Source organism: Chiloscyllium plagiosum, chromosome 11, assembly GCF_004010195.1.
Source record: "Chiloscyllium plagiosum isolate BGI_BamShark_2017 chromosome 11, ASM401019v2, whole genome shotgun sequence".
Taxonomy (NCBI): domain Eukaryota; kingdom Metazoa; phylum Chordata; class Chondrichthyes; order Orectolobiformes; family Hemiscylliidae; genus Chiloscyllium; species Chiloscyllium plagiosum.
Window position 1 is genome coordinate 56722889 of NC_057720.1, and position 23889 is coordinate 56746777.

The 23889-nt window shown below is 39.5% G+C and overlaps 1 protein-coding gene across 6 annotated transcripts in view; it reads right to left on the reverse strand.

The window, feature by feature from the left end:
• pde4ba (phosphodiesterase 4B, cAMP-specific a) overlaps positions 1–23889 on the reverse strand; it is a 621169-nt gene that overhangs the window by 191661 nt on the left and 405619 nt on the right. The window contains exon 1 of one of the 6 annotated variants that reach the window (XM_043699428.1): positions 4970–5383. The exons of the other annotated variants lie outside the window; for them this stretch is intronic. Within the exon in view, the coding sequence (XP_043555363.1) occupies positions 4970–5076 (107 nt within the window). The 5' untranslated portion in view covers positions 5077–5383. Of the gene's footprint in view, positions 1–4969; positions 5384–23889 lie in introns of those variants that run through there. 6 annotated transcript variants of the gene reach the window in all.

Consider the following 23889-nt stretch of genomic DNA (forward strand, 5'->3'; position numbering starts at 1 on the left):
GATTACTTCAGTGTAAGCAGATCGATTTGAAAGTTCCAGACCAGAATTGTTTGGTTGCAACTCCGAAACAGTTATTTGACATTGAGAAGATCTACTCTCAGTTGCATGAAGGCACGAGGAAGAGGCATACTCTCAGGAGTAGGAATTCAGGCATTGAATTAATAGATGCTTATGTGTGATAAATAAGAGAATTTTCTCTCTTGTCTGAATACTATAAAAGATTCATTTTGAGATTAAGGGGATCATATTTTACCCTTGTGTTTCTAAACCTTTGTTTTTGATTTACTCTATTTAATCTTCTTTTGCATAACAAATTTCTGTTTTATTGTTGAAAACAAATCAGCAGCATCATGAATGTTTTTCTGCAAAAGATCACCTCATTAATAACAAAAAAGAACAAATTATTATCTAACAAGTCAGATTTCAGTCCAGGACCTAATATGTCCAGAAATAACTGAATCTGTGAACACAGCAATTTGAATTCACTGGGTTTAAGAAAAACCTACATTTTTTTTGTAATGGGTTCTGTGGTGACTTTGAACTTAAAATAGCTGTCCTGTGGTGACATTGTTGCACAGAATTTAAATATTGCTTTGAACATGGCCAAGACCTTTCTGGAAATGTAAGATATAGCAGTTTGAAAATCTTTGATTAAAGCTAAACTAACAGAGTTAGCAGATAAATTGAAGTTAGAACTAAAAGTAGGATCTGCTAAGGATGAGATGCATGAAGTGATTATCCAATATTTAGAATTAGAAGTTTTTTTAAAAAAAACTGAAATTAGTATGTCACAAGTGGAAGTAGTTAAAATCGTTAGAAATTTAAAAAATCTTGAGTTAATAGAAAAACAAAAAATGAATGACAAGTTAAAAAAACTTGAAAAGGAAAGAAAAATATTAATAGAGGATAATTGATAAGGTGGTGGTGATGGCCTTGTATTATTGCTGGTCTATTAACCAGAGACGCAGATAATGTTCTGGGGACCCAGGATCGAATCTTGCCACGGCAGATGTTAGAATTTAGAGTCAAATGATGACTATGAATCCATTGTTGATTGCTGGAAAAACCCATCTAGTTCACTAATGGCATTTAGGAAAGGAAAATACCATCTTACCTTGTCTGACCTACATGTGACCCCAGATCCACAGAAATGTGGTTGACTCTTAAACTGCCGTCTGGGCAATAAATGGCCAGTGATGCTTTCATCCCAGAAAAGAATTTTTTAAAAAGACCGAGCAATTAGGGACCACAAGTTAGCCATGAACCAGCTCACAGCAAAGAAGAATGGAAGCATTACCAGCTTTAAAAAAAGACAGCAGGATGCCAGAGAAATAAATGAGCTTGAAATGAAAAAGTGACAAAACAAAAATCAACACTACATTGTAATAAGACTAGGCATACCAAAGCCATTGCTGTAAGTTAAATTGGAGACTAATTGGAATAACAGGAATGTCCAAGAAATCTTTACTAAGGGAGTATCAGGAATGGAAGTAGGTATCAAAACTATAGCAGATATTAAAACATTTCCTTAGAATATACTAAGGAGGAAGAGATGAATCAAAACAGACATGAAAATTCTTTTTTGAATAGAGTCAAGGAGAATCAGACCACTGGACATTACTTTTCTGATAAAATACTCAGATATTTACCTCATGACTTCAATTAAGGACATAAACCAAGGTATTGAGACACACTGGAAATTTTAGGTCACAAACATTCAAAAAATTGTGACTGGTTTGGGAGTAAACATTTACATCTTTTATTTATTACCCATAATCTCAAAAAGGGTTATTGCCAAGAATGTCCTCATGATTGAGGTGAGGGAATTCCTTTATTACTATTTGCCATTAAGGATGCGTCTAAGGAGTCAAGAGGGTTTAGTTGTTTTGTACTTAGATATGAACATTAGGTGAGAGAACTACTTAAGTTAAAGAAAAACTGATAAACCAAAAGCGCAGAAAAACACCAGCTGGAATCATAACAAGGATCATATTAACTACAAAATGGTCCTCTGACATTATTTCCTTCTCTGATGAATGCCTAATTATAACCCTGCTATTACTTGCCTAACTTCTTTTCATATTTTCATAAGCAATCCACCCTGACCTGGGGTTTTATCATTACTAGCTAATTGTGCTTCATTATAGGCAAGATGTTTCTCCCATTAACTGTGTCACACGTTTTAAATGTCTCCCACTGCTGTTCCATTTCACTATTTGATAGTAACTTTATTTTTTATGATTTACTACTTTGTTTTTGTCTTCCTAATGATCACCTCAATCTTCATCATGAAGCCAATTTTGTTGCAAATGCCTCAAAGTTTCCATACCTTTTCTTCTCTTACCTGTTTTTGATCATATTCCAATATGTTTAATAGCTCAATATGTTACTAATAATTCATAGAATCTCAAGGGTGATGATCTTGGCTTATTACGTTGGCCACATATTGACAGACCCATTCAAGCTTTTCCATATTGAATGAGAAGATTCCAGCAGACTTCTTAATTTTTATCATTTTAAATCTGTTTCTAATCTGCTTTAACTCTGTCCTTTTTTTTACTGGCATTATGTAATTAAGTAATAAAGTTAATCCATTCCCTTCTTTACCAACTGTTCAGTGTAAAACATTATGGACCTACTTGCTTCCTGATAAAATTTGAGCAAAACCCTTCAGATAGCCTGATCAAATTTTACAGCCATCAGCAGGCTTTTAGTTGCCAGAGGTCATAGCTTTTGTCCCCATGTGGGTGAGGTGGCAGTCATTCCCCAATAGTAAGCCAAAAAGTGAAGAATAGTCAACCATGATGATTAAGGTTGGCAAGGTAATTTCAGGAGGGTGAGCACCATGTACAGGAGGCCATGGCGGGGAAGACACATTAGGATGGTGATCAGGAGTTGAAGAAGGTCTCCATTAGGCAGAACGTGGCTGAATAGAAGGTTCCTACACAACAAGCTCACTGTTACACCATTACAGCATACCAGGTAGCTTCACTAAGTAGCAGTGCGTGCCATGCAGTAAAAGGAAAAGTGTTACTTGGAAATATTACTTGGTTGCACTGAACCAAATTAAGGGTCTCAACTGGCTCAGTAGGTGCAAGATCCCTGGCATTTTACTGCTGGGAAAATACTAGCAAAGAAGGGTAGACATCAAGCACAGCACTCCCTTACTATTCCACTCCACAAGTCAGCCTGTTCCCATGGGTAGAGTGGGAGGATGGTGTATAAACTCTAGAACACATGTCATCAATCAGTTATCATTACTATTAATTCATTCCATGCATTTACTGTTGACACCACTTCTCCTATTTTGTTTGGACCCTGTGGCAATGCTGATAAAGTGACGTTTCCTGTCTGTTTATCCTAAAAAAGACACAACAGGTTTAGCAGTAAGATCAACTTTGGCATATAGATGATATCTAACATATATCTTTAATGGTAAACTTGTACGCATTGCTTCACAGGCCTTTCAATTTATCTTTAAATAGCTGATTCTTTTTACTATTTTATGAATTTAAACTTATATCAACTGCTCTATTTATCTGTTCTGCTAGCACACTGATCCAACTCTAGTTTAGTTGGGCCACTCATAAGGGTACAGTTCCTTTTTGACTAAGTATGGCTGTCAATTTCCCATGAAATAATTAAACTTCCCACACCAATCTTTCAGTCATGCATTAATCTTTCTCATCTGTTTAGCCTTGTGCCAATTAGTATGTTGCAAGCGTAGTCAACTCAATATAGTCATCCCGGAGATCTGTTAATTGTTTCAAATGTATTCTTGGCTTGGTGTCAGATTTTGTTCTGAAACCATCAAAGCTTCATAGGAGTGTTATCATGTTAAAAGGTGCTTTATAAATGTATGCCCTTGTTACTATTGATTGGACTCCAATTGTTAACCAATGAAGTGACTTCAATGGGAAAATTTGTTGTCATGAAGATCAAGTTACTGGTTCAGATGCCCTTCATGGTCAAATGGCTACTCACACCCAAAGTAACTCAGCTTAAAGATGACCAGCTGGGCCTGATAACAAACAAATGTCCGCGATCAATGGAACAGTATTCCAGCAAATGAGTCTCCAAAAGAGAAAATGTAATTACGTGTCAATTTAGCATTTTTATTTTGCCCTTAGTTGTTATGTAGTAGTAACATTGTAAGCACTAAAAAGTGTACAGGTTACCTAAAGTTTACCATTAAATATATATGTTAGATATCATCTATATGCCAAAGTTGATCTTACTGCTAAACCTGTTGTGTCTTTTTTAGGATAAACAGACAGGAAACGTCACTTTATCAGCATTGCCACAGGGTCCAAAAAAGTGTAATAGAAAATGGCTAACAGCAACTATGGAAAGCACAGAAATGATAACAAATTAAAGAGACTAATAATACAAAATTAAATGAGACCTTTGTTGCACGTTACTACACATTTTACTACACTCTTGTGGGCATAGATCATGTCCATAAGAAAAAGTGCAAATTTCATACAAAATTACCCTCTCTCCTAATTTAAAGAACGTGTTATCCCATGGATTAAGGATTTGTTAGAATAAGAGGAATTTCAAATAAATTTGTTATTGTACTTATTGTTAATTTATACAACTTATCACAACTTCATCGGTTTGATTTCTGCGTTATAAATTCTGCAGGGAACCGCACAAAATGGATACAGCCAATTTAGTCTCAAAATCGGCAATAAGGTGCATGGTTGAGACTAGCATTTTCATGACTTGATATATTGAAGTACTTTTAAACACAAAGCTTACCAAACTAAGTCACTCAAAAGATGGTGTTGCAGTTAAACAAACTGGAAACGCGTGTGGTTGTCACATTAATAAATTGCATTTTAAAAAAGTCTTAAAATATATGCAGGATCGAACTGTTTCAAATGAACTGAATAATATTGTTCTGAATTTAATGGTTGTCGAAAAAGCGTGAAAATTTGTTATGGAAAGAAATCAGAGTACCAACCTGAGTCGAGACAGGCGAGATCGTTTAATATCTTCCTCACTGAAGGAAAAATGAACTTTATTGGGACGCTTTACAGCCAGTTCCCAAGAAGGAGAACGAAGAATCATTGTCACAAATTGTGTTTGTCCCACATTTCAGTCGTATTGTAACCCGGCTATACAGAAACACATATGCACAAAAAGTTTCTTAGCAAATCTTGTCGCTGTGAGCTGAAAAGGAAAGGAATGTGCATGTCCAACTTCCTGAAGTGGATTTTCTTTTGTTTGGAGTGGATTTACAGTTGGCCATAGTGCACTGCAGGAATTGAGAGTTGATTTCTAGCAAATCAAAACAACGTGACTGGGGCTGTGATGAGCCCAAAATGATATCAGCAGATATACTGTCACATCAATGCTGAGTGTTTAGCTGCTGCCATTTTAAAGTGGTTTTCTATTATGAGGAGGATCTGTGAAGTTTTTTTAAAATTAACCTGTTCAGAGCTATTATGCCGCATCTCTGCAGCAGGTGGAATTTGATCCTGGACCATCTGGATCAGTGGTAGAGACACTACCACTGTATTGCAAGAACTTCACAGGTAGAACCATATCACCTTAACAGTTTGAAAATATATATTAGCAGCTAATTGCTTAATACACCTGTTGAGAGAAGTTATGAAATAGTCTGGAACAGGTGGATTTGAATCCATGTCTTGTAGGTCAAATGCAGGGACACACACTAGCGTCCTGCTCTGGAGAAGAACGTGTGAATTATGGGTCTCTCAATTATGTAATTAGTGGCTCTGTGATTAGATTATGAGTCTGATTATAATAGAGTATTGGGGGCATTCACTCCTAAAAGGATAACCTCTCCAAACATCCAAATAACCTTTTACTCAAAATGAATCACAACTCATTTTGCCTGTCATAAGGACTTTGGTAAGTCTTCAAAGACACTTGTTTAAAAGTAACAAGGCATTTTGATTTCTCATTGTGACAATCACAACTTCATTTGGGGTAAGTTTCCAGAGATTCATTGATCTAAAACATTATCTTACTTGCCTCCAAAGGAAAGAAATGATGATATAAGTACTTCAAAAAGACAATCAACAATGTGAATCTTGATTATATTGGAAACCAAGCAATGAAGCAGTTAGCAGCTATGTAATGTCCTTTGACAAATACAGTTTAGCATTCTAAGCTTCCAATATCCCACAAATAGAACCACAAGTTTGAAAAGTGTTAGTGCCATATTGATAAAGGTCATAAAATTGCCACCCAGTGCTCATCCATCAAGAAGGTATACGCTGACAAAGACACTTTCTACCATTAAGGTCCTTGCTGCTAAATATGAGTTTGGCCTGAGGAAGTGAGCCCCAAGTCCTCTCGAGAAAACTAGGCTTAACAGGCATCTTTAGAGTGCAACAGAGAGTACATTTTAAACAATGAACAAGCATTAACAGAGCCAGAAAGGGATGTAGTACACCTGAGGATCCCACATACATGAAACATAAACGGTTGAGGTTCACCATCCCCTTACACTGATGACTGCTTCTCTCTTCCCCTGATTTACATCAAGACTCATTCAAAATCACTCTTGTTGCTTGTTGTTCCAACATAGACGCTGACAGCTACTTATCCAAATGTTACTCTTTTCCAGTCGTCCTTTCCTCAAATGCTCAAAGATTGCTGCAATGCCAATAGTATCCCAATTTTCCCATGTACTTTACTGGCAAGATTATCAATGTTTTACCCAATTTGTTGGCTTACTGGAAATGAGTGGAGGCCAAGCCCCAATATCAGGGTGACCTTTTCTAGCCATACGGAGTGATTCCTGTGCACCACTTCACTTACACCTACCACCCAGTCAGCAAGCACCAAATATTGACCACCCAAATTTCATTAAAAAAAATTTCTCTCCCTTTACTTCTTTCCAAAGAACTTTCTCGTTACTCAAATATAATCTATTTCCTTCAATTTTATGCCTCTGTTTCTTTATCGATCATTAACTCTCAATGATTAAGGTGACAGACTACAGTTCCTGTTGTTCACTAAAGTCCCGCATACACAAGTCTTTTTCAATGTGAAGGGTTACAAGTAATCTTAAATAAAAATTGCAACAATCATTTTAGTTAATAATGTGAAAAAAATGTGAAGTAATTGCAAACTGAACACAACATTTGTATTTTTTAAGCACATGTAACCTAAAGGACCCCAAGATGTTTCAAAACAGCTTAAAGGAAACTTTAACACCAGATAAGATAAACTTAGGGCAAAACGGTGAAAAGTTTTAAACTAACTAAGAATGTTGTGGCCTTAACCAGGTCAATTCCTCAAAATAGGAAACAATTAACAAATAGATGATGAACAAGGATCTGCTACTCACAGGTCTTACAAAGTACCATACATACATTAAGGAAGAATTATAAATTCTGCATAAACATAGGTACAGTTGATCCTACAGTCTAAGTACTCTTTGGTTTGGGGGCTTACCTAATTAGAAGATTTCTGGATTAAATGCATATTGGTGGAATGAAATTTAGGAAAACTTCAATGAGTTCTATATTGTACTAAAATGAGTAAGTGATTTAGATAAATATATCAGTTGATATGTTAGGAGAAAGTGAGGTCTACAGATGCTGGAGATCAAAGTTGAAACTTTATTGCTGGAACAGCACAGCAGGCCAGGCAGCATCCAGGGAACAGGAGATCCGATGTTTCGGGCACAGGCCCTTCCTGAAGGGCCTGTGCCCGAAACGTCGAATCTCCTGTTCCCTGGATGCTGCCTGACCTGCTGTGCTGTTCCAGCAATAAAGTTTCAACAGTTGATATGTTAGCAGTGTCATGAAAGGGGTCGCAGTCAGGTGTGTGCTTGCACCAAATTTTGATGTTAAATCATTTGTACTGTGAAAATCAATAGAACTAACCTTAATGTGACCTGCTTGGCAGGAAAGCAAACGATCCAATTTGCTCCCCTATTTTATTTTCCAAATACTTCAATGAAACTTTAAACAGAGTGGTGATGCAAAATGGGGGAGTGATCTGATCCAGACTGTTTCACTTCAGGGGGTTTTGTGGTATAATAGATAAGCCAGATGTTCTGGGTTCAAGTCCTATCTATCCTGGTAGGTGTGTCATAACATCAAGTGGATTAAATTAAACTATCAAAATCAGTCAGTACAGACCCTATCATTTAAAATGCCAACATTTAAATTGGACAACAGTTCTGATGGAGACAGAAATCATTAAGCATTTCTCAATTCCATTACAGCAATTGCAAAGTTGTTTAAGAAACTTTTATTTTGGCCTGAATCAGGTATCTATTCAACTGTTCACCCCTTGTTAAGGTGAAATTTCTTGGATATTTTATCATCCCTAACTGATATTGAATAGCTTGTACTGCACAGCACTGATTGGAAAAACAAAATATCCAATAAGTAAATAGTACATAATTAAGGTCCAATTTCCTTTTGTGCCTGCTTTTCCAAGTACTGCAGGATTATATAGATAATATATCGATGATATAACAATAATCAGTTTTAGGCTGTCTGGACTGTTTTGAAATGTCTGTTGGGGAAAGGTTTGTTGTCTGAAACACAGAAACACATGGATGCACAGAGGACTGAACCATGTAATGTATTGGTTGCTGACTGTGGGGTTGAGAAATTTGTGGAGAACAAAAACAACACAAGCTAAGGAGAAACCAATAATTAAGTTAGCCCAGCTGGATTTTTATGTTTATGAACAATAGAATGATTGATGCTGTGAATGATTAGAAGTAATGGTATTGATTGCCATGGATAAATTGGCTTGTGTGAAATGTGGCAACATTTTAAGGACAACAATTTATCAAACGTATGACTCAAAAGCTGTGATTTGGGCTACAAATGAAGATTCGCAGGCTTATAGAAAGTTTTACAAAACTCAGGCATGTACAGCACAGAAAGAGCCAATGTAGCCCATTGTGGCCATGGTATTCAAAAATCTGACTATACTGATCCCATTTTCCAGCTTTTGGCACGTAGCCCTGGATATTATGACACACAAGTGAATATCCAAATATTGTTTAAATGTTGAGAGTTTCTGACTCAACCACTCTGTCAGGCAATCTCTGCCTTTATTCCTGATGAAAGGCTTTTGCCTGAAACGTCGATTTTACTGCTCCTCGGATGCTGCCTGAACTGCTATGTTCTTCCAGCACCACTAATCCAGAATCTGGTTTCCAGCATTCTGCAGTCATTGCCTGGGTAAAAACAATGACTCACATCAACCTCTGGGTGAAAATGTTTCTAACTGCAGTTGTAATTTTCTACGAAGCCTTAAATTTATGCTCTCTGATTATTAACACATCTACGAATGCTTTTATTGGTACAAGGATTGCATTTCAGAGCCATGAGATCATGCTGCAGCTGTACAAAATGTGGTGCGGTCACACTTGGAGTATTGTGTACAGTTCTGGTCATCAGAACTGTATTATAGGAAGGATGTGGGAACTTTGGAAAGGGTGCAGAGAAGATTTACCAGGATGTTGCCAGGTATGGAGAGAAGGTCTTATGAGGAAAGACTGATGGACTGGAAGCTTTTCTCATCAGAGAGAATAAGATCGAGAGGTGACTTAATAGAAACATACTAGATGATCAGAGGATTAGTTAGGTTGGACAGTGAGAGCTTTTTTCCTCAGATGGGTGATGGCTAGCATGAAGGGGTCATAGGTTTAAATTGAGGGGTGATAGATATAGGACAGATGTCAGAAGTAGGTTCTTTACTCAGGGAGTTAGTAAGGGTGTTGAATGCCCTGCCTGCAACAGTAATAGACTCGCCAACTTTAAGGGCATTTAAATGGTCATTGAATAAACATAGAGTGTCATAGAGATGTACAGCATGGAAACAGACCCTTCGGATCCTATCCATGCTCCTCATAATTTTGTAAACCTCAATAAGGTCACCCCTCAACCTCCGACGCTATAGGGAAAATAGCCCCAGCCTGTTCAGCCTCTCCCTGTAGCTCAAATCCTCCAACCCTGGCAACATCCTTGTAAATCTTTTCTGAAGCCTTCCAAGTTTCACAACATCTTTCCGATAGGAAGGAGACCAGAATTGCACGCAATATTCCAACAGTGGCCTAATCAATGTTCTGTACAGCTACAGCATGACCTCCCACCTCCTGTAGTCAATACTCTGACCAATAAAGGAAAGCATACCAAACGCCTTCTTCACTATCCTATGTAACTGCGATTCCACTTTCAAGGAGCAATGAACCTGCACTCCAAGGACCTTACCATTAAGTGTAGAAGTCCTGCTAAGATTTGCTTTCCCAAAATGCAGCACCTCTCATTTATCTGAATTAAACTCCATCTGGCACTTCTCAGCCCATTGGCCCATCTGGTCAAGATCCTGTTGTAATCTGAGGTAACCCTCTTCACTGTCCATGACACCTCCAATTTTGGTGTCATCTGCAAACTTACTAACTGTACCTCTTATGCTCGCATCCAAACCATTTATGTGAAAATGGAATAGCGTAGGATAGATGGACTTAGATTGGTTTCACAGGTCTACTCAACATCGAGGGCCGAAGGACCTGTACTGTGCTGTAATGTTCTATGTAAATGACTTACTGTCCTATGTCTTCCTATTCACCCTATCTATGCCCTTCATAATGTATATGACTCTAACATGACCCCTCTCAATCCAGCCAATCTTTCTTCATAACACAGATCCTCCAGCTCAAGCAGCATTTTGCTAAATCTCTAGTGCATCCTCTTTCATGCATTTATATCCTTCCTATAATAGAGTGACAAGAACTGCACACAATACTCCAGTTGTTGGCCTAGTCAATTTTATGCAGTTCCAGCATAATCTTCCTGCTCTTGAATTCTACACCTTGGCTAATAAAAGGTAAGTATCCCAAATGTTTTCTTAACCAATTTGTCTTACCTGGCCTATTAACTTAAGGGATCCAGGACTTTGGTGATCTTCAGTACTTTGCAGTGTCCTCCCATTTATAGTATAATCTCTTGCCTTGTAAGCCCTCCCAAAGTGTATTATCTAATTTTCCTGGATTGAATTCCATTTGCCACTGCTTTGCTCATCTGACCAGCTGCATTTTACAGCTACCCTCTTCACTAAGTACCAGCCTACAAACGTTCATGTCATATGCAAACACGTAAGTCCAAATCATTAATATACACCACAAACAGAAAAAGGTCTCAATATCAAGGCCCGAGGAAGTCCATTTGAAATGGACTTCCACGCTCAGAACCATCCGCCCATCATTGTATCCTTCCTCCCTCTCAGTCAATTTTGGATCCAATGTGCCATTTTGCCTTGGATCCCATGGACACTTACTTTCTTGATCAGTCTGCCATTATAAAAACTTATCAAAACCTTGCTAAAGTCCACATAATCCATATCAAATCAAGACCCTCCTTTGCATCCCTGTTTAATCCCTCAAAATATTTGAGCAAATTTGACAAACACAACTTTGCCTCAACAAATCTACACTGACCTTCGCTCATTAAACCATAGCTCTCAGAATTTTGATTCTGTCAGGTGTCAGGTAAAGTGAAAAAATACATCAGCATTCATTTGATGGAAGAAGAATATAATAACAATCTATATCCTCCAGAGTTTCAATGCAGTCTAATTCCAACAAGCATGCCATTGCACAAACTCAAACTCAAGGAAGGTACCATTACAAAGTTGATAAAAAATTGGAAACTTAATCAAGGACTGCTTCATGAAAATAGCTTGGTGGTTAGGAAGCGGTTTCTCTTCAACGATAGATGTGTAAATTAAAAGTAGAATAATATTTATTTCTCAGGTACTACTGATCCCATTAAATATAAATCTACTGTTTCAAATCAGGAGAGAATAGTTTTCAATTATGTTCCATTTTCTATGACTATGAACAAGTCACAAGGTCAGACTCTTCACAGAATTTCTATTTTTATCCCATGGCCTACTTTCATACTTATACATTTTTATGTAGCTTTTTTTCCATGAATGCGACGTCTTGATTCTCTTATTGTCCTTGTTGAAAGAATAACTAGAAATGCTGTATTTAAAGAAGTACTTTTTAACTTATATACTAAGATGACTGTAAATGTTTTGCAGGTCTTTGCTAGGTACGCAAAAACAGTCAATCAGGCTTAACTGGTCCATGCCAGTGTTTATGTTCCACTCAAATCACCTCCTGGCTTTCCTCACCTAATACTAACAACATAAAAGTCTCCTCCCTTCTCCCTCATGTTTATCTAACCTCCCCTTTAATCCATGCATATTATTTGTTTTAGCTACTGGTTGATACAAGTTCTCAGTGAAGGGGTTTGATTCAATATAGGCACCAAGAAATCATGGGTTTCAGCATTTTCTTCCACAAATGGAAAAGCTCTAAGCATACTCTATTGAATGTGTCAGGAGTTTAAAAGATCTCCATCAGGTTATCATGCAACCATCATCTAATGTGTTAATTTCCTCCAGGATTGGTGCAAATTTACATTTCTGGTGCAAATCATGTAATTTCTTTTTGCGCTCTTACCATGGCCACTAAATTACTTCCATAATACAACAACCATGATTGTACAGTGAACTTCAAGTAATATAGTAAATAAAGTTTGACACAAGTGTCATGTCAATAGGCTCTTTCACATTTCTGTTTTATTCCATAGTAATAAAGGCTTGCTTTGCTTTCTCATTGTGTTATTAACCTGCATCAAGACTGTTCACATCATAGAATCCCTGCAATATGGAAGCAGGCCATTTGGCCCATTGAGTCATACTAACCCTGCAAAAGAGTCCCATCCATACACATTCTCCTACCCTATCGCTATGACCCTGCATTTCTCATGGCTAATCCACTTATCCCACACATTCCTGGGCACAATGGATAATTTAGCATGGCCAATCCACCGAACCTGCACATCTTTGGACTGTGGGAGGAAACCCACACAGACACAGGGAGAACATGCAAACTCCATAGAGACAGTTGTCAGAGGGTGGAATCAAACCTGCGTCTCTGGCGTTAGGGCAGCAGCACTAACCATTGAATCTCCGTGCAGCCATAAATAGTTATTATTCTTTTTAAAAAGTTAATAGTTATTACATCATTAATAGGTCATTTTTGACCTTGAGATCAACTTGCAACCACATAGTTGTGCAAACATTAAGGTCACCTATTTGTGATCCTTGCTTAGTCCTTGTTTCAGTTCATTTGTTGATAACCTAAGAGTCAGTAAGGAACTAATAGGAACTGTGGTCTGTAGTAATTTTGAATTTCCTTGCTCAGCAAGCAAAGGTTGCAACCAAACTAGAGAACCACAAGCTTGAACAGCATTGCTTCTCAGATATGCCGAAAGCGACTCTCAGCCTGTGTTCTTTTGATAGGCCTAGCAGGATCAGGTGGAAGTGACTGCTCAATCTGTGTAGCTCTATTGAACATTAAGTAGCAATTTTAGCATTCAAAGTATGCACAACAATTACTAAAAATGAGAAACAAAGAAAAATGTGCAATAAGTAATCTGGAAATTGACAATTCTCCTGGCAAGCCAAGAGCAAAAAAGTTGCAATAAGGGACGTAATTACCTTTGAGGAGGCCCTTTTATTCCAATGTCATCAACTGCATCAATCCTGGGGAAAATGAACATGCTATATGAAGGTTGTGGGATAACCTAAATAGAAATCTTTAGAATCTTGACAGGTTCCATAGAGTTGGCTTAGAACCTTTCTACTTGTGGAAGACAAATACCTGTACTAAAAACCGTTGATTTCTTGGTGCCTATTGTGAATCAACAGTCTTCCTTTATTCTCGGTACGTTTTCATCTAGTAATGATTTCCCCATGATTTATTTTGCTAGGGCGTTTTGAAATCGTACTTGGTCAAGTGATGCCTTAAAATCAAGGGCAGTAACTTCCACTGTACTTTTTTTAGTTTAGCTCTTTTGTTCAAAGGCTGTAATGAGGTCGAGAGTTGAGTGGTTCACACAGCTCAATGAGCTAGTTATTGCTAAGCATCGCTTGCATCACTGTTGAATGCATGTCCCATCACTTTGTTGATGATCAAGAGTAGACTGACAGGATGGTAAATGCTTTGGTTGGATTTGTCTTGCTCTCTGTGTAGATGATATATCTGTGCAGCTTTACACACTGTTGGATTGATGCCAATGTTGCAGCTGTATGGGAACATCTTGGCTGGGAGTGTGGCAAGGTCTGGAACACAAGTCTTCAATATCATTGCTGAAGTATTGTCAGAACCCACACACATGGGAGGTGATGGCCTAGCAGTATTATTGCTGGATTGCTAATCCAGAGATCCAGATAATATTCTAGCAACCTGGGCTTGAATCCTACTCACAACAGGTGGTGGAATTTGAATTCAGTAAATATCTGGAATTAAGAATCTAGTGATGACCATGAATCCATTGTTGAATGTCAGAAAAAAACTCCATCTAGTTCACTAATGTCTTTCGGGAAGGAAACTGCCATCTTTACCTAGTCTACCCTGTGTATGACTCCAGACCCACAGCAATGTAGCTAACTCTTAACTGCCCTCTGGGCAATAAATACTGGTCTAGCCAGGAAAGCCCCCATCCTGTGAATGAATAAAACAAAACACAGCCTTTGCAGAATCCAATTGCTTCAAGTGGCTTCTTAACATTACATGCTATGCAAATAATCCTATGCTGTAACTTCATTAGGTTTGCAACTTAGTTTTTAAAGGTATGCCTGCTGCAACTCCTGCATTCTTCTTCAAACCAGGCTTAATTCCCTTAGCTTGTCAGCAATGATGCAGTGTATGCCAGACCATGAGTTTACTGATTGTGGTTCAGTAGAATTCTGCTCCTGCTGATGGTGCACAGCATCTTAAGGATGCCCAGCTTAAAATTGCTAGATCTGTTTGAAATCTCTCTCATTAAGCATTGTGTTGATGCCACACAACATATGATTGGAAAACCTCAATGTAAAGATGTAATTTTGCTTCCTTTATTGTTCGGTAGTGGTTACTTCTGACAGTAGCATTGTAGCCAATGTATTGCCAACTGGTAGATTTGAGAGGTCCACCTCAAGTTGGTTTTCCGGTCATTGGTTCCTTCACCACCTTTCGCAGGCCCGGTAAAGCAGCTATGTCCTTTAGGGCTTGATCAGCATGCATGGTCGGTATTGGCACAAATGAGGCATACCTGGAGAGAGACACTAAAGGCCTCCTCCCCAGAGTACACTCTTTGCCACCTTGCCACCTCAGTGCTTCTTCGAATTGCTGGTCAGCATGCAGAAGCTTAGGTCCATCAGCTGAGGGGGAGCCAGGACAGGCAGTCAAGCAGGTTTCCTTGCCCTTGTTTCACTTGTTGCCATGAGACTTCAATGAGTTCAGAGCTAATTTTGAGGACTCCCAGTTAATCCTTTGTGTGCCACTATGTGCCACTCCTCTACTTGGTCTGTCCTTTTGGTGAGACTGGATATAACCAAGATTCCTGATGGTAGCATTCAGGACACTGCAAGATGTGATTCCACGAGTATGTCTGAGAGAGATAGATCTCATGATTTTGACACAAGCCTCCAGACGTTAATAAGGAGCAGTGTGCAGCATTGACAAGGCTTGATCACACTTTCATTTTCAGCCCCTAGGTCAATGCTGGGTGGTTCATTCAGTTTAACACAACTGAGTGGCTTGTTAGACCAGTTCAGAAGGTATTTCAGAGTAATCATGTTGCTGTGGGGGTGCAGTCACATGTAAGCCAAATACTCAAGGATACAGGGTTTCTTCCCTCAAGAACATGAACAAAATGGATTCATTTTTCTAAATAATTGACAAAGGTTTCAAGATCATCATTACTAAGATCAGCTTTTAGTTTTTAGTAGAAGGTAAATTCTACTAACTGTCACAGTGGGGTATGAATCTGTGTTCCTAAAGCATTAGTCTGGGCTTCTAGATTGCTCATCTACTGACATTTGAACTAGGTCACTGCCTGTCCCTGAGGGTTGAGATTGTAGGGAACGTTTTGAGCATGAATCATCTAGTTAAAAGTTAAAAATCACAACACCAGGTTATAGTCCAACAGGTTTAATTGGAAGCACACTAGCTTTCGGAGCAACGCTCCTTCATCAGGTGATAGTGGAGGGCTCGATCGTAACACAGAATTTATTGCAAAAATTTGCAGTGTGATGTAACTGAAATTATACATTGAAAAATTGATTGTCTGTTAAGCTTAAGATCTGTTAAGATCGAGCCCTCCACTATCACCTGATGAAGGAGCGTCGCTCCGAAAGCTAGTGTGCTTCCAATTAAACCTGTTGGACTATAACCTGGTGTTGTGATATTTTAACTTTGTACACCCCAGTCCAACACAGGCATCTCCAAATCATGACTAGTTAAAGTGGTTGTGAAATAAAATTCTGGAATCATTAGCTTAAATGCATATCTTCCATATTGTCAGTGTGTCTCAAACATATCATGCTAACCTCAACAGATTCCGTTTGACAAGTCTGACTCCAGAGCCTTGAGCACAATCTCACTCAATGAAGTATTAATGGGGTGCTATCATTCAGATAAAGAGGTCTCATTTTCTTTCATTTGCTGAGAGGGGCAAGGGAGGAGCGGAGGACTGCTGGGAAGGTGAGTATAACAGTTTACGATACTTACCTCAGGCATCGGAACCTCCATTTGCCGAGAGATGCAAGGGAGGAGTGGAGGACTGCTGGGAATGTAAGTAAAAAACAACATTTTTTTAACAGAGTGGCGAGGAGAGAGGGCAGAGAGAAGTTTTTAAGTGGGTGAGATCTAAACCCGAGACTCTACACTGTAAGGCTTCCCTCTCACCCACCTCCTCTAACCTTACTAAGAGTCTGTGAACTCGGTAAGTTTTCAGGTTTCTCATTTTCTTTTTCTTCTCTTTCTTTGTTCAGTCCTGTGCGGGCTTTCAGAGTAGCGGGTTGCATGTTCCTCCTGCAGAATGTGGCAGGTGAGAGACACTTCACATGTCTCTGCCGACTGCATCTGTGGGAACTGCACCCAACTCCAGCTCCTCGAAAAGAGTTAGGGAACTGGAGCTGGAGCTGGATAAACTATGGATCATCAGGGAGGCTGAGCAAGAAATTGAGAGGATGTACAGGGAGGTGGTCACGCCTCAGACACAGCATAAGGACAGCTGGGTTACAGTCAGGGGGAGGAAAGGGAACGGACGGTCAAAGCAGGGATTCCCTGTGGCTGTTCCCCTCAGCAGTAAGTATACCATTTTGGATATTGCTGGTGGGAACGGCCTACTAGTGGAAAGCCATAGTTGTCAGGTCTCTGACACTGAGCCTGGCACTGTCAGAAGGGAAGGTTGGTGGGGGGGGGGGGGGGGGGAAGAAGAATAGAAAAGCGCTAGTGGTAGGGGACTCAAATGTTAGACAGATCGACAGGAGATTTTGTGGTCAGGAACAGGACTCCCAGAAGGTAGGTTGCCTCCCTGGTGCCAGGGTCCGGGATGTCACCCATCGGGTTTACAGGATTCTGAAGGGGGAGGGTGAGAGCAGCCAGAAATCGTGGTACATATTGACACCGATGATATAGCCAGGAAAGGGATTGAGGATCTGAAAAGTGACTACAGAGAGCTAGGTTGGAAGCTGAAGAGCAGAGAGAGTAGAGTAGTGATCTCCGGTTTGCTACTGGTGCCACGAGACAGTGAGGTGAGAAACGGTCAGCGAGTGCAACTTCACATGTGGCTGTGAGGCTGGAGCAGAAGGGAGCGCTTCAGATACCGAGACCATTGAGATGCCTTCTGGGGAAGGTGGGACCTCTGCTTAAAGGACAGGTTGCATTGAACTGGACAGACACAAAACGTATTGGGTTGGAGATTTGCTCGTGTGGTTCGGAAGGGTTTAAACTAGTTTGGCAGGATGGTGGGAATCAGAGGCACATATCGGAGAGGGGGCCAGTTGCAGATGGGGCAGTGACAGGATGTAGTGAATCTATTGGGAAGGTTTCTACGTGATGAAACAAAGGGATCAGTTAAAGGGGCGTCAGCAATAAGAGTGACAAACTTAGAGCATGGATCAGTACTTGAGGCTATGACGTTTTGGCCATCACAGAGATGTGGGTTTCACAGGGTCAGGAATATTTGCTTGATGTTCCAGGGTGTGGAACATTTAGAAAGAACAGGGAGTGTGGAAAAAGAGAAGGGGGTGTAGCATTGCTAATCAGAGATTGCATCACAGCTACAGAAATGAAGGTTGTTGAGGAAGAGTTGTCTACTGAGTCAGTATGGGTGGAACTTAGGAACAGCAAGGGAATAGCCATCTCTACAGACCGCCTCATTGCTGTAAGAGAGATTGAAGAACTCATAGGCAGACAGATTTTCGAAAAATGCAGATGTAGCAGGGTTGTTGTTATGGATGATTTCAACTTTCCCAATATCAACTGGAACCTCCTTACTGCAAATGGTTTGAATGGAGCAGTTTTTGGTAGGTGTTTTCAGGAAGGTTTCATTACTCAGTATGTAGACAGACCAACGAGGGCAGAGGCCATTTTGGATTTGATGCTCAGCAATGAGCCAGGACAGGTGTCAAATCTTGCAGTGGGAGAACATTTTGGTGACAGTGACCACAACTGCCTCACATTTACCATAGCCTTGGAGAGGGAAAGGAGCAGTTACCAAGAGAAGATATTTAATTGGGGAAAAGGAATTATGACACTATCAGACAGGAGTTGGGAAGTACAGACTGGGAGCAATTGTTCCACAGAAAGGACACAGTAGACATGTGGAAACTGTTTAAGAAGCAGTTTTTGTGAGTGATGCATGAATTTGTTCCTCTGAGACAGGTAAGGAGGGGTAAGATTAAGGAACCTTGGATGACGAGAACAGAGAAGCTTCTCGTCAAAAGGAGGAAAGCAGCTTATATAAAGGTGGAGGAAGCAAGGATCTTGCACAGCTTTAGAGGATTACAGGCTTGCTAGAAAGGAGCTCAGAAATGAGGAGAGCCAGGAAGGGGCACGAAAAAGGCTGGGCAAGGAGGATTAGGGAGAACTCAAAGGCATTTTACTCGTCCATGAGGAATAAGAGAATGATTAGGGATAGCATAGGGAACTTGTACGTGGAGCCCTAAAAGTGTTTTTTTGCTTCAGTTTTCACTAAGGAAAGGGACCTTGTTGTGAATGAAAACTTTGAGGAACTGGGATACAGGCTTGACCAGATCAACATTGATGAAGTTGATGTGCTGGAAATTTTGGCAAACCTTAAGATTGATAAGGCCCCAGGGCCAGACCAGATTTATCCTAGGCTACCCCGGTAAACGAGAAAGGAGGTTGCTAAGCTGCTGGCGAAGATCTTTGCCTCCTCACTCTCCATAGGACTTGTACCAGAGGATTGGAAGGAGGTGAATTTGTTCCTTTTTTCAAGAAGGATAAGAGGGAAATTCCTGGCAATTACAGACCACTCAGTCTTATGTCTGTGGTCAGCAAAGTTGTGAAAAGAGTTCTGAGGGATAGGATTTATGACTATTTGAAAAAACATAGCGTGTTTAAAGGCAGTCATCATGCTTTGTGAGGGTCAGTTCATGCCTCACAAATCTTATTGAATTTTTTGAAGCGACGACAAGACAGGTCGACGAAGGTCGAGCATTGGATATGGTGTATATGGACTTCAGCAAGGCATTTGAGAAGGTTCCTCATGGTAGGCTCATTCATAAAGTTAGGAAGTATGGGATACAGGGAGATTTGACTATCTGGATTCAGAATTGGTTGGCTGACAGAAGGCAGAGAGAGGTTGTCGATGGAAAATATTCTGCCTGGAAGTCAGTGTTGAGTGGAATCCCACAAGGCTCTGTTCTTGGGCCTCTGTTCTTTGCAGTTTTTACAAATGTCTGGGATGAGGAGGTTGAGGGGTGGGTTAGTAAATTTGCAGATGTCACAAAGGTTGGAGGTGCCGTCAATAGTAATGAGGCCTATTACAGGCTGCAGCGTGATATAGACAGGATGCGGAGCTGGGCTGAGAAATGGCAAATGGAGTTCAACCTGGATAAATGTGAAGTGATGCATTTTGGAAGGTCAAACTTGAATGCTGAATATAGGAGGTTGACTAAGCTCGGGTTTTTTTCTCTGGAGAGAAGGAGGAAGAGAGGTGACCTGATCGAGGTATACAAGGTAATGAAAGGCATGGAAAGTGTCAATAGCCAGAGACTTTTCCCCAAGGCAGTATTGACTAGCATGAGGGGTCACAGTTTTAAGATATTAGAAGAAACGTATCGAGGGAACGTCAGAGGAAGGTTATTTAAGCAGAGAGTTGTGAATGCATGGTATGCGTTGCCAGTGCTGGTGGTGGTAGCATAATTATTAGGAACATTTAAGCGACTGCTGGACAGGCACATGGATAGCGGTGAATTAAGGGGTGTGGAGATTAAGTTATTTTATTTTACATTAGGATTAATCCTCGGCACAACATTGTGGACCAAAGGGCCTGTTCAGTGCTGTACTTTTCTATGTTCTATGTTCATTCAATATCCAAAGAAAATATTGTGTGCTCATTATACCAGTGCTATTTGTGAAACCTTGTTGAGTGCAGATTGGCCACTTCACTTCATTTCATCTGTTTCAACAAGAACTTGACTTTTAAAATGTGTCAGCGCTTTTAAAATGCCTTGGCATGTTCTGAGATTGTGAAATATGCTAATCAAGTCTTCCTTTCCATTGAAAGCATGTTGAAAGCATGCTTAAAAGCAACACTACAAGTGTTAACCTTTCACAATATTGAGTACTCACATCAGTTACACAGATACATTCCAGACAGAGAGTCTATTTGCTTCAAGACCTTCATTCACATAGCTATGCTGAGGCAGAATGGAATGTTTCCTTTCTATTGTAAAGTGGGTGTGACTCTAAATGTCAGATTGCAGAATAGGCTTCAGAAGTTACTTCACTGTAAAGCATGTACTGCAATAATGAATTCCATCAGTCGTAGTCTTTAAATAATCTGGAATTAGCTATTACTTGAAGACAAACAACAGCTATATAATGTCATTAAGTTTCAAGTTCTAAAACTTTGTTCATTACTTGGTACGATAAAGCAAGATTTTAACTTTTTTTTAAAGAAGAAACTCACTTCATTATAGTCTAATGAGCATTAAGGCTACAGAAACATCAGATATTTTGATCATCGTTATTGAATTACATTAATAGAGTAAGTCAAAAACATTTGAGACATGTGTGTATCAGATAAATGTTAATCCTACTGCAGGTGCAGTTTATATAAAGCCATCAGGCCGATTAAGTCATTCCCAGGAGACAAAAAGTCTGAATTCATGTGACAATATACAATATGACTCAGAGGAATCAACAATTGTTTGGAAAATAGCTCACTCGTGCCAACAAAAGCAACATCCTTCAACAGTATGGATAAAAAGAATAGCAAAGACCTGAAGAACATGAAACAAAAAAGGAAGACACGGTGGCACAGTGGTTAGCACTACTGCCTCGCAGCGCCTGAGACCCGGGTTCAATATCCGCCTCAGGCGACTGACTGTTTGGAGTTTGCACGTTCTCCCCGTGTCTGCGTGGGTTTCCTCCGGGTGCTCCGGTTTCCTCCCACAGTCCAAAAGATGTGCAGGGTCAGGTGAATTGGCCATGCTAAATTGCCCGTAGTGTTAGGTAAGGGGTAAATGTAGGGGTATGGGTGGGTTTCGCTTCGGCGGGTCGGTGTGGACTTGTTGGGCCGAAGGGCCTGTTTCCACACTGTAATGTAATCTAATCTAAATGTAATCTAATCTAAAAAAAAAAGACTGATTGTATTAAGGAAAATGTTAGAAGAAGAAAAGTTAAGAAAGTTGAGTTTGTTTTCTTTGAAAATTAACACAAAAGATTACTGATTAAAGTCTTCAAGACTGTAAAGAGGAATTACGAGGCTGATCCACAAACAAAAGTCATTGCAAGGAAGACACAAATGTTACAAGACAATAGAAAGCTAGAATTAAGAGAGAGATTAAGAACTGGATGACATTCATGCAATTTTCTAAATTTCACTGTCCCCACTGTAATAATTATCTGAAATTCAGAATTCATTGTGCACCATTTTATAACCATATGAACCAATAGTGAGAAAAATGTGCAGCGTGCTTACCTGGATTTTTGGTATGTCTTCCTGAATGATGAGGTCCTCTCATTCAAAGACAAATCAGAATATTAGCAAACAAAGTATTGGGAAATGTAACAACAGAAATTGCTGAAAAAGCTCAGCAGGTCTGACAGCATGTATGGACAGACATCAGATTTAAACTTTCAGGTCGAGTGGCCCTTCCTCAGTTCTGAACTGAGGAAGGGTAACTTGACCCAAATGATAAGTCTGATTTCTCTCCACAGATGCGGCCATGCTTGCTGAGCTTTTCCAGGAATTTTTGTTTTTGTCCCTGATTTACAGCATCTGCAATTCTTTCATTTTTTATTTAGAAACGAATACATAGTCAAATGATAATTTATTAAGTCCTACTTGTCCCATTCATTCATGCTGCTTCTGCATACTGGCCCGTGGCTAGGCAGCTCAGGGTTATTTTTAGTACCTACCTGCTTCTGGTCACCTGACAATATAGCCTTCTCTGAATTATGAAGAATTCCATCCCCGCCATAATGACAATGTTCCCTGGCCATTGAAATACTGTCTCAATTGCTGTATGAAACAACTTTGATACATAGACGTTGAGGGAAGTGGTGACTGGTGCTGGTAGAATAGCTGACATTCTGAACAAACTATGCAATTTTCTCTGCAGCAGCCTGCACATCTCCTTCACTGCATCCTCTGGAAGAAAATACTTTCTCGTGCATTGCTCTGTGATGATGTCAAGGCAAACCCATTCTAGTGCACTTTCTCAGTACAAAGTGGGTGAAAGCAAGAATCACTGACGTAGGTTTTTTTTGGTCTTCAACTTAATCTTAAATGGGAACCTGGTGTAGTTGAATGGTAACTGGCATGTTAGGTGGCTGTGACTGTAGTGCCAGGATAGTTACCATAATCAGATCCTCCTCAGGTATTTAAGAAAGTTTGTTGTGTATGTTTAAAGATTATAAGAATCTGGATACTAACTGTATGGACATTCAGTAGCTATACAAGGTTCTGCCTATATGTTGCTGAAAGAGAAATTATTTCTAAAAGCAGAGATATCAAGAGCAGTGATGTTAAGCCATAGAGTAAAAGAAAATCAGTACATAGATTTTCTTATATAGGACAGTAAAAATTTGAAACCACTCCCCCAAAATGGTTTTGATTCTGGGCCTATTATATCTTTCAAGAATTAAATATTTTTCCATGAGGCAAAGCAATATGGAGCACAGACTGTAAAAGTTTAGTCTACCACAGTCTAACTGAGCAGACTCAAGGAGTGGTTTATTGGTATTCCCTTGTGTTTCTATTCAAGTACTCAATTGTCTCTGTTCAGCTCTACTGTAAGTGACTATTGTGTGTGGAAAGTATTGGGCAAGGCCATGATTAACTACCTCACATTTTTGCAACACCCTATCTAATGCGTCAATCCCATCAATCTGACCATCCTGCCTCTCAATTGTATGTCTTTCACAAAAACAATCAGTTTTTCTCCACAGAGATGGAGAATTATCAATTTGAATTAAGCTCTCACTCAAAGGTAGAACTAAATGTTTTTATTACCAAACAGATTAATTAGATAAGAACTGAAGACTGTAGGAAAAAAAATTGTCTCCTATTTATCCTGTTGAAAATATAAACAACAGTTTGTTTTTCTCTTTTAGGAATTGCAAACTTGATTAAAATTGAACTAAATGCTTTATCTTAATCCTATTTTGCTGTGACAATTCTGAATTTGTAAAAAGTCAACATCTCCAGGGAGTGAGAGAGGAAATTCATCCAGTCAAAATTGGATTTCAGGCTGTCATCTATCTTTCTTCTGCTGAAATATATGAAGTTTTTTTTGTACATCCTATAATCTCAAGTAATTAAGGTCAAGTATTGACTT